Source organism: Neofelis nebulosa, chromosome 12 (assembly GCF_028018385.1).
Source record: "Neofelis nebulosa isolate mNeoNeb1 chromosome 12, mNeoNeb1.pri, whole genome shotgun sequence".
Lineage (NCBI taxonomy): Eukaryota > Metazoa > Chordata > Mammalia > Carnivora > Felidae > Neofelis > Neofelis nebulosa.
The window spans coordinates 8,303,234-8,322,833 of NC_080793.1; the positions used below are offsets into that span (position 1 = coordinate 8,303,234).

Below are 19,600 nucleotides of genomic sequence, written 5' to 3' on the forward strand. Positions count from 1 at the left end.
TCAACTCCACAAACTCACCCCCCGAGATGGGACCCAGCAGAGACTGGTCCACACTCGTTGCCAGAACCAACTTCCTAAAGCCACCTCATCACGGTCCTCTTTGCTCTGGAAGCTTCACCGGCTCCCCACTGTGCCAGGACCAAACCTACCTCTTCCTTTGGGGTTCAGGGCCCTCCGACCTCCATTCTTCTTCTTTCCCAGTCACCCCACTGAGGCCCCAACCTCTTACCCCTCCTTGGGCGTGGGGCCATCTCTTACCAGCTGTAGACCTGGCATGTGCTTCCTGAAGTAGCCACTCCAGCCGTTTCCTGCCGTGTTCGGCCAGTGGGGACAGCCAGGCCCACCTGGGGCAGCTGGGCTATGCATGAGCCTCTGCGGGAAGCTGCCCCAGAGTCCTCCTCTACTCCACCCCCTGCCCCGCCCCGCCCCACCCCAGCAGGCTTGTCTTTCAGCCTTGGAATTCTTTCTTTAACCAAAATATTTTTTAAATATTTTAAAAACTGGTTTCATGGGGACGCCTGGGTGGCTCAGTCAGCTAAGCGTCCGACTTCAGCTCCGGTCATGATCTCAGGGTCCGTGGGTTCAAGCCCTGTGTCGGGGCTCTGTGCTGACAGCTCAGAGCCTGGAGCCTGCTTCGGATTCTGTGTCTCCCTCTCTCTCTGCCCCTACCCCGCTTGCTCGCTCTCTCTCTCTCTCTCTCTCTCTCAAAAGTAAATAAACATTAAAAAAAATATTTTTAAACATAAACTGGTTTCATTTTATATGTTTTTTGTTTTTTTTGTTTTTTCATGTTACAAAGTAACATAAGCCATACAAATGTACAAGATAGCATCTCCTGGTCCCATATCCTGTTAACAATCTTCCAGATTTTTCCCTTATGCAATTTTTGCCTGCCCCCCCCCCCGCCCCCTTTCCTCCTTCCTCCCTCTCTTCCTTTCTGCCTCCATTTTTCTTTCTTTAAGTTCTAGCTGGGGGAAGAAATCCCGACACTTTAATATCCCAGCATTGGTGGAAAATCCACAGATCATACACGAATGAATAATTAAAACAGGTACTCAAATACGGAAATTCGGTAGGTTGGAGAGCTCGTTGAACTTCCACAAAAGGCAAACTTGTGTTTTCACATAGACTTAAATATGGCTTAGACTTGAATGCGGAAGAAAACAGGTACTTAAAATAGGATTTCTTTCCCCAATTTTTAAGATTATGGAATTTTTTTCATTGTGGCAAAAACCACAGAAGATTTACCACTTATCCATTTGGGTAGTGTTAGGTACATCTACGTTGTCGTAAAACACCTTCAGAACTTTCTTATCTTTCGTGTCCGAAACTCAAAATCTACTAAATGGCCAGGTCATGATCTCATCATGGTTTGTGAGTTGGAGTCTTGTGTTGGGCTCTGTGCTGACAGCCTGGAGCCTGCTTCGGATTCTGTGTCTCCCTCTCTCTCTGCCCCTCCCCCACTCGTACTCTGTCTCTCTCTGTGTCTCAAAAATAAGCAAATGTAAAAAAAAAGTTTTAAAAAATCTGCTAAATGGCAACTCTGAATTTCTCCATCCCGCCCCACCCCGTTTGCCGTTCCGCTTTCTGTTTCTATGAACTTGAATACTCTAGATACTTCACATAAGTAGCGTCATACAATAAAAAAAAAAATAAAAAAATAAAAAAAATAAAAATAAAAAAAATAAAATAAAAAAAAGTAGCGTCATACAATATTTGTCCTTTTGGGGACTGACTGACTTCACTTAGCATTGTGTCCTCAAGGTACATCCATATTAAAATTGTTTTATGTGTAAAGTAATAGGTTGTTTTAATACAAAAAGAAGGAAGCAAGCAAGCATGGAAGCTTTTAAGTAAGAAGTGAAAGTCCCAGGGGCGCCTGGCTGGCTCAGTTGGTTAAGTGTCTGACATGTGATTTCAGCTCAGGTCATGATCTCAGGGTTCATGGGAACAAGCCCCGCACCAGGCTCTGCACTGACAGCTTCGGAGCCTGCTTGGGATTCTCTCTCTCCCCCTCCCTCTGCACCTTCCGTGCTCCAACTCTCTCTCAAAACAAATAAATAAACATTAAAAAAAAAACAAGTAAATTTTTTCAAAGTGAAAGCCCCACCCCCACCAGGGAGGGTCATGTGCACACCCCGGCCCCTCTGTTCTGCTTCATTTCATCAACTTAAAGATACCATCAATTTGATGATAAGACAACACGATTTCAGAGAAGTTAAAAAAAAAACAAAAAAAAAACCCCTAGGAATAGATTTTACACACACACGCCCCCGCATGTTTAGAATTATTTTCACTGGGCTCTTTGCCTGTTTCTCTTGCTTCGGCAGACACACGGACCTCTGGCTTCCTTTCTCATGCCGACGCTACCAAGGACCATGACCCCACCCTGCCTGGCTGCACCACCGTCCCATCAGGCAGGCCCTTCTGGCACCTGACACATTTCATGCCCACATTTCGTGCCCATGTGTACACATTTCGTGCCCACGTGTGGGATTCCTAAAAGTAGGAGGATGTTTAAAATTTTGATTGACGTCAGTTTGCTTTCCCCAAAGGTTGTGCCGGTGCAGTCAGCCACCGACAGCTTTTGAGAGGGCCTTTCAAGCAACTTTGAAGACAGAACCTCTGGCCCAGCACCCATCCCTCCCACAGATGGGGAAACTAAGCTCGCAAGGGACAAGGACCTTGTCTCATGTCACAGGTGGCAGAGCTGGGACTAGACCCAGGCCTTATTATCCTGGCTGTTGTTGCTCAGAAATGACCCACCGGAGGCAGTCTCAGTCTCCTGGTACTCTTGCTCTCTTGCTCCAACACCTTCCATGGCTCCCTAGTGCCTATGAGACAAATTCTAAATTCCACTCACCGTCATCTGGGGCTGCTACCTTCAAGGTCATGAGTTCTGCCACTGCACGGTCCCGGTCTCTGCCCTGCTGCATTATTGAGCACCTACTGCTATGTGCCGGTCTCCATGAATAAACATCACTTCTACCTGTTTTGACCGAGAAAAGAGGAAGAATCGAAATAAAAAGCATTTATTGGGCGTCTGAGAATTGCAATTTGGGGAGCACAGATTCAGGGAGCAACCCAAATTGTGTCCCTTTGAGGAATAAAAGCCAGGGGGTCTTTGTTAGCAAATTGTAGAAGTATTAGGAAGACCACACAAGTTGTTTTCCAAACATTACGATTGGAAGAGAGAATGACATTTTACAGTGCATCAATTTTCTAGTGCATTACGACAGTTACTAGGAAAATATCCAGTTTTTCTCAAGAACGAGGGTGCAACATTTCTGGGTTCAGTCATAGGCCTTTGTCTAGTTTAACAGTTCAGTAGCTCCTGTGTCAAAAGCTGGAGGACGTTTTCAGCCGCAAATAAGGTTTTGTGTTCAGGGATTTTTCTCAGGTTCACGCTGGGGACCTCAGGCAAGCTATTTTAAGGGGATGACCCTCACTTTCCTCCGTGCTTAAGGATTCACGGACCCCGTCTGAGCCCCAGCGCCTGACTCAGTGAGTGCTTGTTAATGGGAACTGTCCTTTTTATCAGGATTGGCGGTCCCCCGTCTGGGTGCCCACGACCCATTCAGCATTCTGAATGTCCCACATTCTCGTGCTCACCTCACGGGAGCTACCTGGCAGTTTTGCGGAGGCAGAGCTGATATATATAATCTACACAACCACTAGCTGGGAAATGGGTACATGGATGGTCTTGGGGGGGTCCTGAGAGAGTTCGAGTTCCAGGGGGTTCTTGGGCCCCTTCTAACGGAGGGGGGGCCGGAGAGTTCCAGGTGGGTCTTGGCCCAGGGGTCCCTGGGCAGGATCTGAGGAGGGCAGGTACTTGGGGGTGGGGAGGACTGTTCTGGCCGGCAAAGCCCCCAGAATCCACGCAATGATTGCCTCCCGCGCTGGGTCTGGCCTCTCTCTGCCAACAACTGGCTGTGGGATTTTACACAAAGAGCCTCTTCTCTCCGGGTCTCAGTTTCCCCAGCTGTCCTACAGGAAGCCGGGTCCTGTTCCCCTGCCGAGATGTGGGCACACCGGAGGTCAGGCAGGAACGGAAAGCCCTCTGCAAACTGTTAAGTGCCGTGCTGTGTGCAGGCACAGCCACCGGGGGGGGGGGGGGGGGGGGGGGGGGGGGGGATGCGTGGCGGGGAGACGCCGGCCTTGCTCTGGCTTCCCATCGGGGCTCACCCCGGTCCGGCCCCCCACCCCCCTCCCGGTCCGCTCTCCCTCCCTCCTTCCCCCCTCCCTGCCCTGGCGGAGCGCTGGCTCCCGGCATGCTGCGCGCTGCTGACAGCCTTATAAATAGTCGCCTTTGCGGGCGGCCGGCGAGGACGGGCAGGGCACCACTGGCCCCGGCGCCCGCCGCACCCCTCCCCCAGGTCAGTGTGTGCCCGTGTGCATGTCTGGGCGCGCGGGGGGCGCCTCTGCGGGGCGTGGGGAAGCCGCGCGCGCCCGGGGGGCGCCAGCCTGTGTGTGTCCGGGCATCCTTGGGGTTTGTGCGGCTGTGTGTTTGTGTCCGTGGTTATGATCCGTGTGTATTTTTGCCTGTCTGTTCTCCCCAGGCTCTGTTCTGGGTGTTTGTGCCACCCTGCGTGTGCCCCTGCGGGGGGGATGTGTGTTGCCGTCCTTCCTAGCCTCCTAGACCGTCGCCCCTTTGTCCCGGCTGGCACTCCTGGGGCTGGGGCTCCAGGTCCCTGCCCTTGGCACGTCCCAGCTGGGGCCCGGGGAAGGGGGCTGTGGCCTGACTCCCTGCCCCGGAGGATCTGGCAGGGGCAGCCTTTGTGATTGGAGGAGCTGTCCTGCCATGTCATTTTGAGCGCTGGGGGGGACGGGAAGCCCCCCGGATGACTGGTAAGGGCTCTAAGGGAGCCCTAGGGGCACCTTTTCTGAGCACTGCTCAGAGATCCACTCAGGACTCTCCAGCAGGAGCGGGTCACGGCCTGGGGATACAGGCCCAGAGAGGGGACACCAGGTGCCCAAGGTCACACAGCTGAGCGATGAGCCCTTAGGTCACTGTCCCCCCGGGCCCCTGTTCCCCAGGCCCCTCGGCAGACCACCCAGTCATGAGAGGAGTTGCTGCAGCCTGGCTCGGGGGCCTTATAAGGTCTGGGTGCTGAGCCTGTAACCCAACTCCGTCCTGGACCCCTGGCCTCTGTGATGCCTCCTCACGACTCAAGTTATTTTGGACGAAGGAAGTGGCAGGTGCCAGCAGGACAGAGGGGCTTAGGTTACTGGGAAGAGGCAGGGCAAGGTGGGTTGGAGGCCACTCCTCAGGGTCACTGCAGGCTCTCCCTGGCCTGGGGACCCTCCTCCTCCCTTGCCAGCTGCTGCGGGCCATTGGCAGCATCTGCCCTTCCCTAAGCACACTCAGCAGGAAAAAGGCTATAACTCATGGCCCATGAGTGGTAGGACGGCCAATAAACCTGCTGAAAGACCTACTGGGTGCCAGGCCTAAAGCAGCAGAAAATGCACCCCTGAGTTTGACCCCAGCCTGGCTCTGGAGCAAGTTTCTCCTTCTCTCCGAGCCTCAAATCCATTCCAAGACAGCTGGGAGGTGGAGTGAGGCCCCCAGCCCTATGCTCAGCCTGGGGCCAGGCCCGGTCTGGTGGGGCACACAGGCCTGCAGTTCCACAGAGAGGTCCGATACCGTGTGGGTATGTGCTACGCTGGGGGCGTTCAAAGGAGGCACCTGCCAGTGTGGGAGCGGAGGACGGAGTCCAGGAAGACTTCCTGAAGGAGGTGACACCTGAACTGGGTCCTAAACAATAGCACCTGGGGAGAGGCATCCAGGCATCAGGTGCAACAGCAGCTGGGCCTGGAGGCGGGACGCAGTCATGGTGGGTGAGGAAGCTCCAAGCAGTTCAAGCGGTGGCTGTGAAGCCTGCAGAGGGTGGGGGTGGGGGGGCCAGGTTACTGAGCCCTGTCAGCCATGTTAGGGGCCCAGGCTTTATCTTGGGAGCCAAGGAGCCACACGTGGAAGGGTTTTAAGCAGGTGGGCGATGTGGTCTGATGCTTCTCACAGAAAATCCTGCGGACTGCCTGGTGGGGTATGGAGAGACCCACGGGAGGCTGGGGCAGTGGCCAGGTGCCCTGCTTGGAACAAGGAAGTGGTGTTGAGGACACAGACTGCAGAGAGGTTCGGGAGCAAGAGGGTTGGGATGTGGGTGTGCAGGGTGGAAGTCGGGTGTGAGAGAAGACAGGGCCTCTGGCTGGGTAATAGGGCACAGAGCTGGGGACATGGGAAGGTCTGTGGGGACTTGGGGCCTGTCCAGGGGCTGTAGACTCACGGGGCTGGGAAGGGAGGCCGGGGCTGCCTGGGCAGAGGCAGGGGTCCTGGGAACCTGAAGCCAAAGTGAGAGCGAGGAGTAAAGGGCCTGGGGTTGCGGGCATGCCAGGCGGGAGGAATGCTGTGGCGGGCGTCAAAGGTCAAGGCAAGAGTGGCTGTGATAGTAGCTGGTAGCCTTGGGGAGGGCCGGCGGGGGGGTGGGGAACGGAGGCCAGAGGTGTGTAGGTGGTAACTGTAGGTGGGAGGGGACGTTGAAGCAGAGTGGGGTCCCCAGAGGGGTCGGGGTGGACTCGCATGCTGAGGAACACGGTCCTCGAGGGGGTGAGGGGGCAGGGGCCATGTGGGGGGTGGTGAGAGCCGGGGATCCCCCATGACAGCTGTACAGGGCTGTGTCCCCCATGAGCAGCTCCTACAGCTTCCTCCCCCTCGGGCCTCCGTGATGTCCCTTTAAGCATCCTTGTCCAAACCCCACCCCAGGTGGGATGTATTGCAGCTCAAGTCCCCCCTCTCTGGCCTCCACAAGTCTTTCCTCCTGGCCCCGGGGGGAGCATCACCAAGGTGTTGGGCAGACACCTGTTTTCTGGGACTCACAAAGGGAGCGGCCCAGCAGGTGCTGATGTCACTGTTTCCGTCCCTCAGCACCGCCCTCACCACCCGGCTCCTCCAGCGGGAAAAGGTGGACAGGAGGGGGCTGCCGCCCTTTTGTTACAGGTGAGGCAGCGGACACACACGGAGGAAAGGTGACTTTCCCAAGGTCACCCAACCTGCCGGGGGCCTTCGCTGCCCGGTGCCGCTGGGAGCATCAGGGCCTGGGGCACACCGTGGGGCTGGGCAGGAGCAGAGGCAGGATGGAGGAGAGCCCCCCTCACCGGCCCCACCTGTGCCCTTGTCTTGCAGAGCGCTGACTCGGCTCCCCGGACCTCAGCAGGATGGAAGGTAGTGAGTCTCTTCTTTGCTGCTCATTGCCTGGGCCTCAGTGTGCCCATCTGTTAAGGGGGCGTGCTTTCAGGAGACATTCTGGGAAGGGTTGGGGGAGGTTCTGGGGCTGCCAGAGGGGCCCGTCTGGGAGCCTCCGACATCCTCCTCAGGCATCTCACGGGATGCGCCAGCTCCAGGATTAATTTTTTTTTTTTTCAACGTTTTTTTTTTTTTTTTTTTTTTTTTTTTTGGGACAGAGAGAGACAGAGCATGAACGGGGGAGGGGCAGAGAGAGAGGGAGACACAGAATCGGAAACAGGCTCCAGGCTCCGAGCCGTCAGCCCAGAGCCTGACGCGGGGCTCGAACTCACGGACCGCGAGATCGTGACCTGGCTGAAGTCGGACGCTTAACCGACTGCGCCACCCAGGCGCCCCAGGATTAATTTTAGAAGCGATGAGGCCTCCTTGAGGCTCCTGAGGGCCCCACAGCTCACCTCCTACACCGGTATTTATAGAGCTGAATCCCTGCCTCTTTCTAGAAAGGGTGGGCGCTAGCAAGGGGAGGCTAGCCCTGGGGAGAGGCCCCAAGTGTGTAAATGCCAAGCCTAACAAGGACGAGGCAGCGCCCAACGCCTCTGTGGGACTCAGTCTCCCTGTTGTCCAGAGACGGTGGGTCTTGAGGATGTCTGGGGCCCTCCTGGCTGCTTTGGGCTGGGACCTGGAGGGACACATGGGGCCAGCAGGGAGCCTGGCAGGCCCGCCTCCTGGCGGCATCACGGCCCCATCTTGGCGTTGTGCCTCAGCCTGGGTGGCCCTTAAAGGAGCCCGCTGCTGCCGCCCGAGCGGGCGGTCACCCTGCCACCCCTCGGGCTCCGAACAGCAGCTGCCGCCAGGCTGTGGCCTCCCCCACCTCCAGGTGGTAGCCGGCCCACGGCGGGCAGCTGATGGGAGCCCTCAGGAGAAGTTGTTCTACAGATAACTCCTCTGGGTTTCCAGCCTCGGGGCCAGAGGGCCCCTGGGAGCTGCCAATAGCCAGAGAGGGCCGGGGACTCCTTTCCTAAGGTTACACAGTGAGGACCTTCTTCTCCCCTGAGAAGAGGGGACGGCCGGGCCGCCTGGGAAGAGGGCCCAGCTTCCGGTTCTGGGTCTGGCGCCCTTGGAGCAGGCCTCAGTTTCCCTCCGTCTGGTGAGGCTGTGGTCCTGTTGAGTTCTAAGGGCGGGGCTGAGGCGGGAGCATCATCGCACCTCCCACTCTGGGCAAGGGTTCTTTGTGCCCACAGCAGCCGGCTTCCCTGGCAACCGTCTCCGGGGCAACGTATGTTGTGGTTGCCGACTCCACGTTTGTACCGCCCAGGGAAGGCGGGCGATGGGCAGGCCCGGGGTCTGGGAGGGAAAGGGTAGGGGACACAGCAGAACGGGAACCATGGGGGCCTGCTGCGTGAGAAACCTCCACAACACGGAAGACTGTAAGGCCAGAGGTGACCCGCCGTTGCCCAGCCGCCCACAGGGAGGGGCTGCGAGGGCAGGTGTCCCAGCCCCTCAGAGGCTCCAGGCTTTAGAGGGCCCAGCCCAGGCCTGTCCCTCCCGAGGTGTTGTTTGCCAAGCGAGTGACTGAACTCTGCTCCCCTCTTCTCCCCCACAGAGAAGCTGAAGAAAACCAAGATCATCTTTGTGGTGGGTGAGTCCAAGGCAGGCGGGGAAGGCGGCCAGCAGGGAGGCTCTTTGCAGGCATCGGTGGGAGCCTGGGCCTGGGGTGGCACCCCGGGGCGCTGCCCCTTCTCTGCGGGGTGACCCTATCCCTGCAGCGGCCCCATTTCCTGGGGCTTCTGAACGGGTGGGCGCTTGCAGGAGGGCCCGGCTCGGGGAAGGGCACCCAGTGTGAGAAGATTGTCCAGAAGTACGGCTACACCCACCTCTCCACCGGGGACCTCCTGCGGGCTGAGGTCAGCTCGGGCTCGGCCAGGGGCAAGATGCTGTCGGAAATCATGGAGAAGGGACAGCTGGTGCCACTGGTGAGTGGGCCCGATGGGGTGGGGGGTGATGGTGGCCCTGAGTGGGCCCCAGCCGGCAGAGCCCATGACACTCTGCCTTGACCTTCCCTGGCTCCAAACACTCCTGGCTTTGGTCCTCATGGCCCTTGGCAGAAAATTCCTTCTAGAAGCTCCCAGAGCCTCTAGGACCCTGCCCTGCTGACCCATTTAGCCTCACTCCACCCACTCAACCCCCCTCTCCCCAGCTCTCCGCCCTCCAGCTGCCCTGGCCTTTCTGTCCCGTCCAACTCATTATATTCCTTCCTGCCTGGAATGTTCTTTCCTCCTCAGCTTTCAGACCCTCCTGGCTCCACAGATTTGGGCTCAGACCCCCTAATTTTATAACTCCTTCCCTGCCCATTCAACCTGTGCCATGTTTGGAAATTGATGAACCGGCCTCACCACACTGTGAGCTTCTCGAGGAAGGCCTGCTTTGTTCACAGTGGTGTCCTCAGATCCCTGGACGGGAGCTGGTGGGGAACAGGGGCTCCATCGACATTATTGAGTGAATGAATGAATGGGTGAATGAATGATTTAATCAGCCAGTCAAGCCTTCACATTCAAAGGAAGCTTCCTGGAGAGAGAGGCTTGTTTGAAACTTCTTTATTAGGGCAGAGGCCTAGAGGAAGGTGGAGGGAGAGGGGTTCGTGACCCCTCCATCTTTTCCGGTGCCCCCAGGAGACAGTGTTGGACATGCTCCGAGATGCCATGGTGGCCAAGGTAGATACTTCCAAAGGCTTCCTGATCGATGGCTACCCTCGGGAAGTACAGCAGGGAGAGGAGTTTGAGCGGAAGGTAAGTGCAACTTGGTGGGTGCATTTGGGAGCTGTGATGTGGGGTGGTCGGGTGGAAAGAGGGCTGCCACGATGGCCAGAGAGAGTTTGGGGCAAAGAGACACTGATTGTGGGGTTGGGGTGGGGAGAGGGATAAGGAGGGAAACTGGAGAAGACTTTCTGGAAGTCTTTCTAGAAGTTTAGAAGAAAAGTCTAGAAAAGGAGGAAGCACAGGCTGGGGAGCTCACAAACCCGAGCTCAGGTTCCAGCTCAGCAGGCCTGAGGCCAATCATTCTGCCTCCCTGACCCTCAGTGTCCCCCCCATTTGCAAAATGGGAAGACACAGTTGGCAGCTGCCTTAAGGAGCAGAATGGAGATTAGAGAGAATGTACCCTCCAAAAGTGGGGCTTGGCACCTTACAAACACAGAGGGCCAGGGAGTGGGAGGGACAGGGCTGGAAGACTCCGGCTGGCATGGGGAGAAGAGAATCTATGGGGCAGGGCAACCAGGATGATGTGGGAGAGGCGATTCAGGCCTGGCTGGAGGCCTCCAGTGCCAGGGAGGGGAGTCCAGTCTCCTTCCGTGGGCCGCGGGGAGTCTGTGAAAGGCCTAGAAAAAGTAGGCCTTGAGGATGAAGGCCCCGAGTTGCCTGAACAGCTTCCCACCAGGAAAACAGGGTGGGGGCACCTCTCCCAGACATACGCACACAGGCCCCAAGCACACGCACGTGTGCGTGCACATACACAGCACAAAGCCACAGGCACATACACACATGCACACAGGCACGCATACGTGCGCACACACGTCTGGCAACGCACATGCACGCACATACGTGTACGTACACGGACACAGCTCACTGATACACAGGGATATACACATGCGCACACACGTGGGCACACACACATACACCCACGCCTCCGGTGTCACAGGTCATACTAGGGAAACAGGGCTGCAAGCAAGTGCAAGGGTGGGGGCTGGGCTCAAGGAGGTTTTCTTGGCAGAGGGACTCCTCCCTGGCCTTGTGGGGAGGACCAGGCATCCCGACAGGCTGGGGCAGGACCAGACCCCCCAACCCCCACTTCCCAAGCCTGTGAGGCTGGGGCCACCTTTGGGCTTCCACAACTTTGAGCCTCCTCCAGTGGAAGGAGATTGGATTTCCTGACCTTGAAGTGCCCGCAGGACCTCCAGAAAGTGTCTGCCCTGCTCTGGGCCTCGGTTGCCCTGTCTTTGAAATGGAAGCGGGCTGGGCTTCCTTCAGACTGGGAGGCCATGGACCCTGTGGTCAGGTGCTAGGCAGCCTCAAGGCACGTCCTGTCGTGACCCACCCATACCAGCTGTGTGACGTCACCTCTGACCCTCAGGGCCACATCTAGAAAATGAGATTACTAAAAGTCTCCTTCCTTCCTGGGGCTGTTGGGGGCGCCACTGTGGGTGGTGGGCTCAGCGCAAGGGCCCAGCCCTGCCATGGGCTCCAGGGGTCCCGGCAACACGTCTTCTCAGATCTGGACACCAGGGGGCATCAGGGCCTCACCGAAGGAGGACAGGTCAGCCTCCTTCCTTGCCCTTCCCGGCTTATTCCAACAACAGTGACGTTATTCAGAACCCCCCAGAGCTCGGCAGCCCGTCACCCCTCAGTCAAGTCCTGTCCAGCCCTGCTGTGTCAGACAGATGCTTTGATGTCCTTAGGGGATCCTGGACTGGCAGGGGAGAGGGACACTAAGTGAATCACCAGAGGCCTCCTGAGACATTCTGGGCAGAGAAGTAAAGGGGACTCAAGAGTGTGCCCCAGAGGGCTGGGGACGGTGGGCGGGGTGGGGGGGCGTGGGTTGCATCTGGGCAGACTGCCCCAGAGGAATGAGATTTTAGCTCAAATCTGAAGGCAAGTACTTGGGATTGAGGATGAGGATTCTTGGCATGAGCGAAGGCCTGGCTTGGGTGGAGGTTGACAAGAGCCTAGACTTCAGAGAATCGGTGTGACTAAAGCCAGGAGAGCAAAGGAGTGGGAAACACAAGGTGAGGAAGGCGGGAGGCCCTCTCTGAGGGCGCTGGAGAGCTATGGGAGAGGTTGGAGCAGAGGAGTAGTTTTAGGAAGGTCCTTTAGGCTGCCCTGGGGAAGGGCTTGATGGTCTGATCTGAGTGGGTCTCAGGTGAGGCCTCAGGCATGGGAGGATGGGGAGGAGATGGCCCCCGGGGACGGGAATGGGGCCCCTGTGACTACCGCCCCACCCGCAGATCGGACAGCCCACGCTGCTGCTGTATGTGGACGCAGGCCCTGAGACCATGACCCAGCGGCTCCTGAAGCGCGGAGAGACCAGCGGGCGTGTGGATGACAATGAGGAGACCATCAAGAAGCGACTAGAGACCTACTACAAGGCCACGGAACCTGTCATCGCCTTTTATGAGAAACGTGGCATCGTACGCAAGGTGCGCCCCCTGCAGGCCGCGGGTAGCCCCAGGAATCTGGAGTTTTGCCTGGGTTGGCCAAAATCCCCGTGACCCTGGGCCAACCCTCCATTCCGGGCCTTGGTTTCCCCGCTGGCTCCGTGATGGGCTGCTGTCCCCTGTCGCTGGGCTCAGAGAGTCAGGCCACACCTCTGGGGGAAGTGAGCCCCTGCCCCATTGAGGCCCGCATGGCCCTCCCCAGCAGCTCTGCCCTCCCGGCCGTCTCCCTGCAGGTCAATGCCGAAGGCTCCGTGGACAATGTCTTCTCCCAAGTCTGCACCCACCTGGATGCCCTCAAGTAGCAGCACTGGAGCCCCTTCCCCTGCTGCCCGCCCCCCCCCCCCCCCCACCCCGTGCTGACCTGAGGCTGTCCTGGCCTGAGCTCAGCGCCTCCACCCTGCCCGGCTGGAGCACAGACAGAGGAAGCCACTTTATCCTGTTTTCATGGACAGCCAAGCACTAAAGGAATTTCCAAGGACATTCGGTTTTATTCCTTTTTCTTTGCTTTCACTGGCGTTGATCCACGTGATGTGGCCTCCAGCAGCCCCTCACCCTCCCAGTCCTCCTCAAGCCCCTCACCCCGCCTCAGCCAGCTGCCCTCCCCTAGTACCAGGGGAAGGAAGACCCAGGGCCCTTCCTCACCCAGGGCATGCTGGGTCTGGGGGTCCCGGGTGACTGAGGCAGGGTCCTTGCTCGCAGGGGCTTGTGGTCAGGCAGAGCTGGGCCCTGGCCTACGTTCCTCTGAACCCTTGCTGTGCGGCCTTGGCCCTGACCCCTCATGTCTCTGAGCATGTTTTCTATGCTGAACCCCACTGGGGCCTGTGTGCAGTAGGCAGTGAGGTTATAGGCTGTGGGGGGCTTCCTGGGCAGTGGGGGTGGCACATGTCAGCTGGCTGGGGGGGGGCAGTAATTGGCCTCCTGCGTGTAAGAAGTTCTGAGCGTCCGGAAAGGGCATCGAGATGGAAGGGTCCGCGGCACCTCCCTGAGGAGGCGAGACACGAAGGGCCTCCCACCGGTGCCTCCCCGGACGGGTCACAGCCTGCCCTTTCTGAGCCCATTTCCAAATCTGAGTTAGGGTCCGTGCCCCCTGCACCCCTCCCCTCCCAAGGGTAGGACGAGAACACGCTGAATGGGGGTGTGGGAGGGAGTCACCGGGGCCTGCGGGAGCCGAGACCAGAGTGGCCTTGGGGATGGTGCAGGGCTGGGGTGCTTCGGGGGCGCCCCAGAAATCCCTGGGGGAGAAGCACCTTCCCTTTTCTGTTCTTTCACTCTGTGACCTCCTCACCGAGGAAGGCTCAGCTTGGTGCTCACGTGTCCTTAACACCCGTCCTAGTCCCCGCCGACTCCCTTTGGAGCCAAGAGAACCTTCAGCGGGCCACACCTGGCTGGACCGAAACGCGACGTGGGGCTGATTGGGCCCAAGGTGTGTCCCCTTTTATTTACGGCAAGCGTGGCTGGTCTCCCTTCTGCATTAGTTATTTAAACTTTCCTTTAAAATAAACATATTTAAGTTACGAAAGGTGAGTCTATTGAAAGAATAACAGCACAAGTAAAGCCAGCACAGGGGAGGTAGGAGAAGGCAGGCGTCGTGGGGGGATGAGCCTTCTGGCCCCGGGTGGGTGCGGGAGGGCAGGTCTCTGCTGCTGGCCTCTGTTCCCCGTGCCAGCTGGGGTGTGCGGGGGGGGGGTGGGCCTCGATCTCTCTGTGACCTTCCACCTCCGGCAGCGGGCACATCCGACCAAGCGGGCTAACACGCACACACACACACCTAGCGCAGGGCTGCGGCGATCAGCGGGGAAGAGACGCGGAGAAAACACGCCGAAAACGAGCGGCGAACACACTCCAAAGATGACGAGGCGCTACGGAGATCACCTGACAGAAGCATCTTCGTCATGCGTATTTTTTTCTAGTTACTGCACCGTCACTCCAGGTGTGTCCCAGGTGAATGACAATCTAGGCTGACCCCAACTACTGTTCGCCGCAGAATCACTTTATGCGCTTAAAACAAGAAGCGGCTTGAAAAAACACAGAAATGTAAAAGCTCCAGTGACCATCACCCGGTCCCTGCTACCACAGACACTCCTTTTGAGGGTGTCCTCTGTGCGTGTTTTCCAGAGCACCGGGCCGGGGCCGTGCTGGCAAGACAGGATCATAAGCCGCCGCCTGCTGGGATGTGCCCACCCCCCCGCCACCTCCAGCGCCAGGAGGGGGCCCGTGCTCACAAAACTGAGATCAGTTTTCAGCAGCTGAGTGCACAGGGGTCCCCTGGTGGCAGCGGGTTCCTCGAGCTGGAGCTCTCGAGTGGGGCCTTCAACATTCCTAGGAGCCCTCTTCACTGTAAGGGCACGGAAGGGTAGAGGGAACAGCTCTGCCGAGTCACAGAGGCCTGTTGGATGGAATACGGGAGAGAAGGGGGTACAGTAGCAAGAGACAAGCCCGGAGGGGCCAGATTTGCAGGGCCTTGAATGCCGACCCAAGCATCCAGTCTCTCCTCTAGGGGCAATGGGAGTCTCAGAAAGAGGATTTTTGTTTTGTTTTGTTTTGTTTTTAATGTCTATTTCTGAGAGAGAGAGAGAGAGAGCGTGAGCAGGAGAGGGGCAGAGAGAGAGGGAGACACAGAATCGGAAGCAGGCTGCAGGCTCCGAGCTGTCAGCACAGAGCCCGATGCGAGGCTCGAACCCACAAACCGTGAGATCATGACCTGAGCCGAAGTCGGACACTCAACCGACTGAGTCACCCGGGTGCCCCATTAATGAAAAATTGTAAACAAATTGAAAATTGGAGGAAATAATACAGTGAACACCAACATACAGTAATTGTTATCATTTCCCTATATTTCCTCATTACTGTTTTACTTTTGACAACGTATTTACAGTAAATTACAAATGAGAAAAATTCCACCCCTACAGTATGACTCTAAAAAGCAAGGACATCTTCCTACCTAACCACAACTCAGAGCTTCAATAACACTAAGTTAACACTAATATCATAATATATAATAGTCCACATGCAACTTGCCCCAATGGTCCCCAAAACGCATCTTTGTTCAAATCAGGGTGCACACCGCATTCGGGTGCGATATTTGTCAGGCCTCTGTTAACCAGGATGGCCCTGCTCTGGTGATGACACAGGCCTGTGGCGGGACCAGTTGTCCTGCAGAAAACTCCTTCCAGATTCACCCTTTGCTTCCTTCTGGTGTCATCCCACCTTCTCGTCCATCCCCTAAATTTCTTGGAAACTGGAAGTTAGTTGTAAAGGCATCATAGATTCAGGCTCAGCCTCGGAGACAAGAACACCTAAGGGATGAGGCCCAGGAAGGACTTTAAACCCGGGGAGGGGAGGGGAGGGGAGGGGATGGTGGGGGCGCCTGGCTGGCTCAGTCGGTTAAGTGTCTCTTGATTTTGGCTCAGGTCATGATCTCGTGGTTCATGAGATCGGGCCCCATGTCGGGCTCTGTGCTGACAGGTGCAGAGCCCGCTGGGGATTCTCTCTCTCCCTCTCCCTCAAAATAAATAAACAAACACTAAAAACAACAGGCAGGGGACCAGAACTGCGTGCACCCAGGCTTCCTGTGCGAGCAAATCTCTCGGGTCTGGTTAAAAAGCTGATTCTGCTTCAGCAGGGCTGGTCTGGGCAGCGAGGCTCAGCTCCTGGTCCGTGGCCCACACTTTGGGTAGCTCAGGGAGAACCTGCTCAGCGGAGGCCTGGACCCTGGGGGTGGGGAGGAGAGAGAGTCTCTGGGGTCAGGGAGCACGAGTGCTCATCCCCTAGCGTGGGCTGGGAGGTGGGTGTGGCACTGGATCCAGACAGGAGACAGTCGCCGCTGTCACACTCTTCAGTCTCTAGGGACGCTCCAGGCAACAGCTTTGTCCCAAAGTGCTGGAACATTATGACCAGCCAGAGACCTCAGGGTCTCAGAGAGAGAGTGCTCTGTGGGGGTGGTGGCCTCAGATGCCCCCCCTGCTGGACTGCGCCCCTAAGTCTTGGCCTCAAGGGCCCTGAGGGCCTGGCCGGAGGCGCTGAAGTGGGAGAGGAAGGAAGCGGGGAGCAGAGGAGGCCAAGGCTGTGGCCTCCCAGCCTCGAGAGGGGCCTCGAGTAAACAGGAAGGCCTGGCGGCTCCACAGTGGGGGGGCTTTGCAGGGGTGGGAGGCCAGAGCCCTACTGCACATGTGCAGCCTGTGACCACAGGGCTTCCTCGTTGGGGAAGCTGACCCAGAGAGGCGGTGTGACTTGTCCCAAGCCACACAGCAAAGCAGAGGCACAGGGCTAGACCCTCACCTGCCTCTCCTGCTTCTTCCCTCTTCCTAGGGTTCTGGTTCAGGGTCTCCTGCCGGTGGTGCCTTCCATGGTTCATGGGGTGCTGGGTGAGTCTCTCCCCTTCGTGGGCCTCAGCTTCTCTTTCTATGAAAAAAGAAAGCCTTAGCCCTATAACTTAGAGGTTCTAGGATCCTGGCCCAGTAGAATTCTTTCGCCTCCTAGGTGGTCCTTGTGGGCTCTTCAGACTATGGGGAGTAGGTTTCATCAGAAAAGCCAACCTGTACTTGGGGAATGACAGGGAGACTCTGAGGGACTTCTGTCTTCTGGAACACAGCAGCGTCTGGCAGGACCACTGACCCTTGTGACCACCACGTACCCTTGGGGGGGTCATTCCCCCCTCATCAGAGACCCTGTCCTTGGGCTCAGAATGCTTCCAGCACCCACCCCCTGGCACCTGAGGGTCACAACGTATGCACAGCCCATTCATTTATTCCCATCAGTACTTAGCCAAACACCTCCCACGGGCCGGGCACTATTGGAAGTGATGGGCGTTTGGTAGCGAACAGAGCAAGGCCCTCGCCCTCATGGAACTTGTGTTCTCGAGAGGGAGACGGACAAAGTAAACACTGTATAGTGTGTCAGATGGAGACCAGTTGCTGACGTGAGGAGGGGGCTATTTTAACGGCAACAGTTGCGGAAGTCCTCACTGACCGTCGACGTTTGATCTGTGGTTTAAGAATGAGGAGCGAGCGCCCTGGGCTTATCTAGGGGAACAGTGTTTCAGAGAGAGGGAATGGCAAGTGCAAAGGCCCTGAGGTGGGCATGTGCTTGGCGCATTCAAGGAACAGCACGGGAGGCCAGGGCGGCTGAGTGTGGGGGGCTAGGGGGAGAAGAGCAGATGAGGTTGGAGAGGGGACGGGGAAGCCTCGCTGGCCATTTGAGGGGGCGGAGCAGAAGGGCTGGAATCTGGCTTCACTTTAACAGCCTCCCTTTACTGTGTGCAGAATGGCCTGGGGTAAGCCGTGGGGGCGGGGGGGGCGGGGGGGGGGGAGGGCAAGGGAGCTCCATGAGGTGACTACAATATTCTAAGAGGTTCTGGTCCTGACCGGGGCAGTAGCTGTGGGGTAGTGGGAACCCCCCAAACACTGGGAATTTGGGAGCACCGCCACCAAGATTTGCTTGTAGGTTGGACGAGAGGTGTGAGAGTCAAGGTTCACCTCAAAGCTTGAGCAATGAGAGGGGGGCGGAATCGTCATGTTCTGAAGATGGAGACACAGAGGCAGGAGCGCTTGGCAGAGAATCAGGAGAACGTGGTTTTGGACACGGGAAGTCTGAGCTGCTTATTCACAATCCAGGAGCCTGGAGCCTCTTGGCGGCGGGGGCAGGGGGGGGGCGGGGAGCGGGGGAGAGTTCTGGCTGGACATAGAAAACTGGGAACCATCAGTATATAGATGGTACTTAAAGCCATTTGTCGGGATGAGGGCGCCCAGAACAGCCCTTCTCAAGCTTAATGTGCACATGAGTGCCCTGGAGGTCTCGATAAAATGCAGGTTCTGAGTCAGCAGGTCTGGGTCAGGGCCAGAGAGAAGCTCTCAGGAGATATTAGGGCTGCACTTGACAGGCGGGGATCTAAGGCATCATCTTTTATGGCCAAGACCTGCTGGTGGATAATGAAACCAACAGAGTGGCTTGTGATCAGTGTTTCAAAGAAAACGAGACAAGATGGACGCGTATCATAAGGGCATATACATATGTTCACAAAACGCTGGAATTGTTTGAGTCTGAGTCCCAGGATTTGTGTGGGGACACAACACCATGGTCCCCAAAGTTTGAGAAAACCTGACCCTGAAGTGAGGGTAAACAGAGAAGGGAAAAGGCCGAGTAAGGATGAGGAGGAACCAGCCAAGAGGCAGATAAGGCGACCAGGGAGATGGGAAGAACACCAGGATGGAATGTTCTAGAAGCTAAGGGAGGAACTACAGGCCCAGATTTGCTTTGCCCCAGCCCTGGTGTCATGTGCACTTGAGTCTCCGTCTCCTCCATTGTAAAATGGAGACGTGACAGTCTCAGCCTTTTAGGTGGCAGTAGGTTGGCACTTGGTACGGGGCCGGGCAAGCTTTGTTAATGGGGGAGCGATTCTGATTCTTGTCCCGGGCTTCAAGCTTCTCCAGGCCGGCAGGCTGCCATCCCCTTGTGCAGACGAAGAAACTGAGACCCAGAGCATAGAAAAGTCTTGCCCGAGGCCACCGGAGACAGAGTCTGCACACCCTGACCCCAGTCCCGTGCTCTCTTTCCTGTGCACCCACTTTCTCCCTTGTCCTTGCGGGTTTGGCCCGGGTGTTCCAACAGCCCCTGGCTCCCGGCCGATGCTGGAGACAGACAGCCGCCTGGGGGGGTCCCTGGGGATTGCCTAAAATTCCTCCTGTGGCTGGTGGCCAAGGCAGACGTGCTGATCCCTTCCTGCAGCTCTGGCCTTCCCAGCCAGCCAGGAGGAGGAAGCAGCAGAATTTGTGCACCTGCCCATTGTAGGCTTGAGGCACAGGGGCCTGGCCATTGGCCACATGTCTCTTTGGCGTGTGGCTAGGCGGCACCTGAACGCATTTGTGTCAGTCAGAGCCCCAGCAGGAAACAGATGGCACGCTCCAATGGGATAATTTGAGAATTTAATGGAGGGTCTGTTTACGCAGGTGTAGACAGGGTGTAGGGAAACCACGAGGGACGGGGCAGAGCCCAGGGCTGGCAGCAGTGTGGGCCATGACCACCCTCGGCCTGGAGAGGGACTGGTCAGCGCTGTGGCCTTCAGCGGAGTGATCCAGCAGGGAAAACGTCCGAGGAATGAATCCTACCCGCCCGGCCCCCTCCGCCTTCCTCTCTGTGGTCTGTGCAGGGCTGAGGGG

At 57.2% G+C, this 19,600-nt stretch overlaps 1 protein-coding gene across 3 annotated transcripts; it reads left to right on the forward strand.

Annotated features, from left to right (window-relative positions):
• The first annotated feature begins 4,281 nt into the window (after positions 1-4,281).
• On the forward strand, positions 4,282-12,926 carry AK1 (adenylate kinase 1). 3 transcript variants are annotated; one of them, XM_058694019.1, is made up of 8 exons: positions 4,297-4,376; positions 6,923-6,994; positions 7,181-7,219; positions 8,844-8,879; positions 9,050-9,213; positions 9,910-10,026; positions 12,237-12,428; positions 12,680-12,926. In XM_058694019.1, exons 3-8 carry the CDS (start codon positions 7,213-7,215, stop codon positions 12,746-12,748), a joined length of 585 nt encoding a protein of 194 aa, XP_058550002.1. In that variant the 5' UTR covers positions 4,297-4,376; positions 6,923-6,994; positions 7,181-7,212; the 3' UTR covers positions 12,749-12,926. The 3 variants fall into 3 exon arrangements, with proteins under 3 accessions (XP_058550001.1, XP_058550002.1, XP_058550000.1); XM_058694018.1 differs by lacking the exon at positions 6,923-6,994 and having other exon boundaries at positions 4,282-4,376; XM_058694017.1 differs by lacking the exons at positions 4,297-4,376; positions 6,923-6,994; positions 7,181-7,219 and adding an exon at positions 8,553-8,679.
• Positions 12,927-19,600: the final 6,674 nt, after the last annotated feature.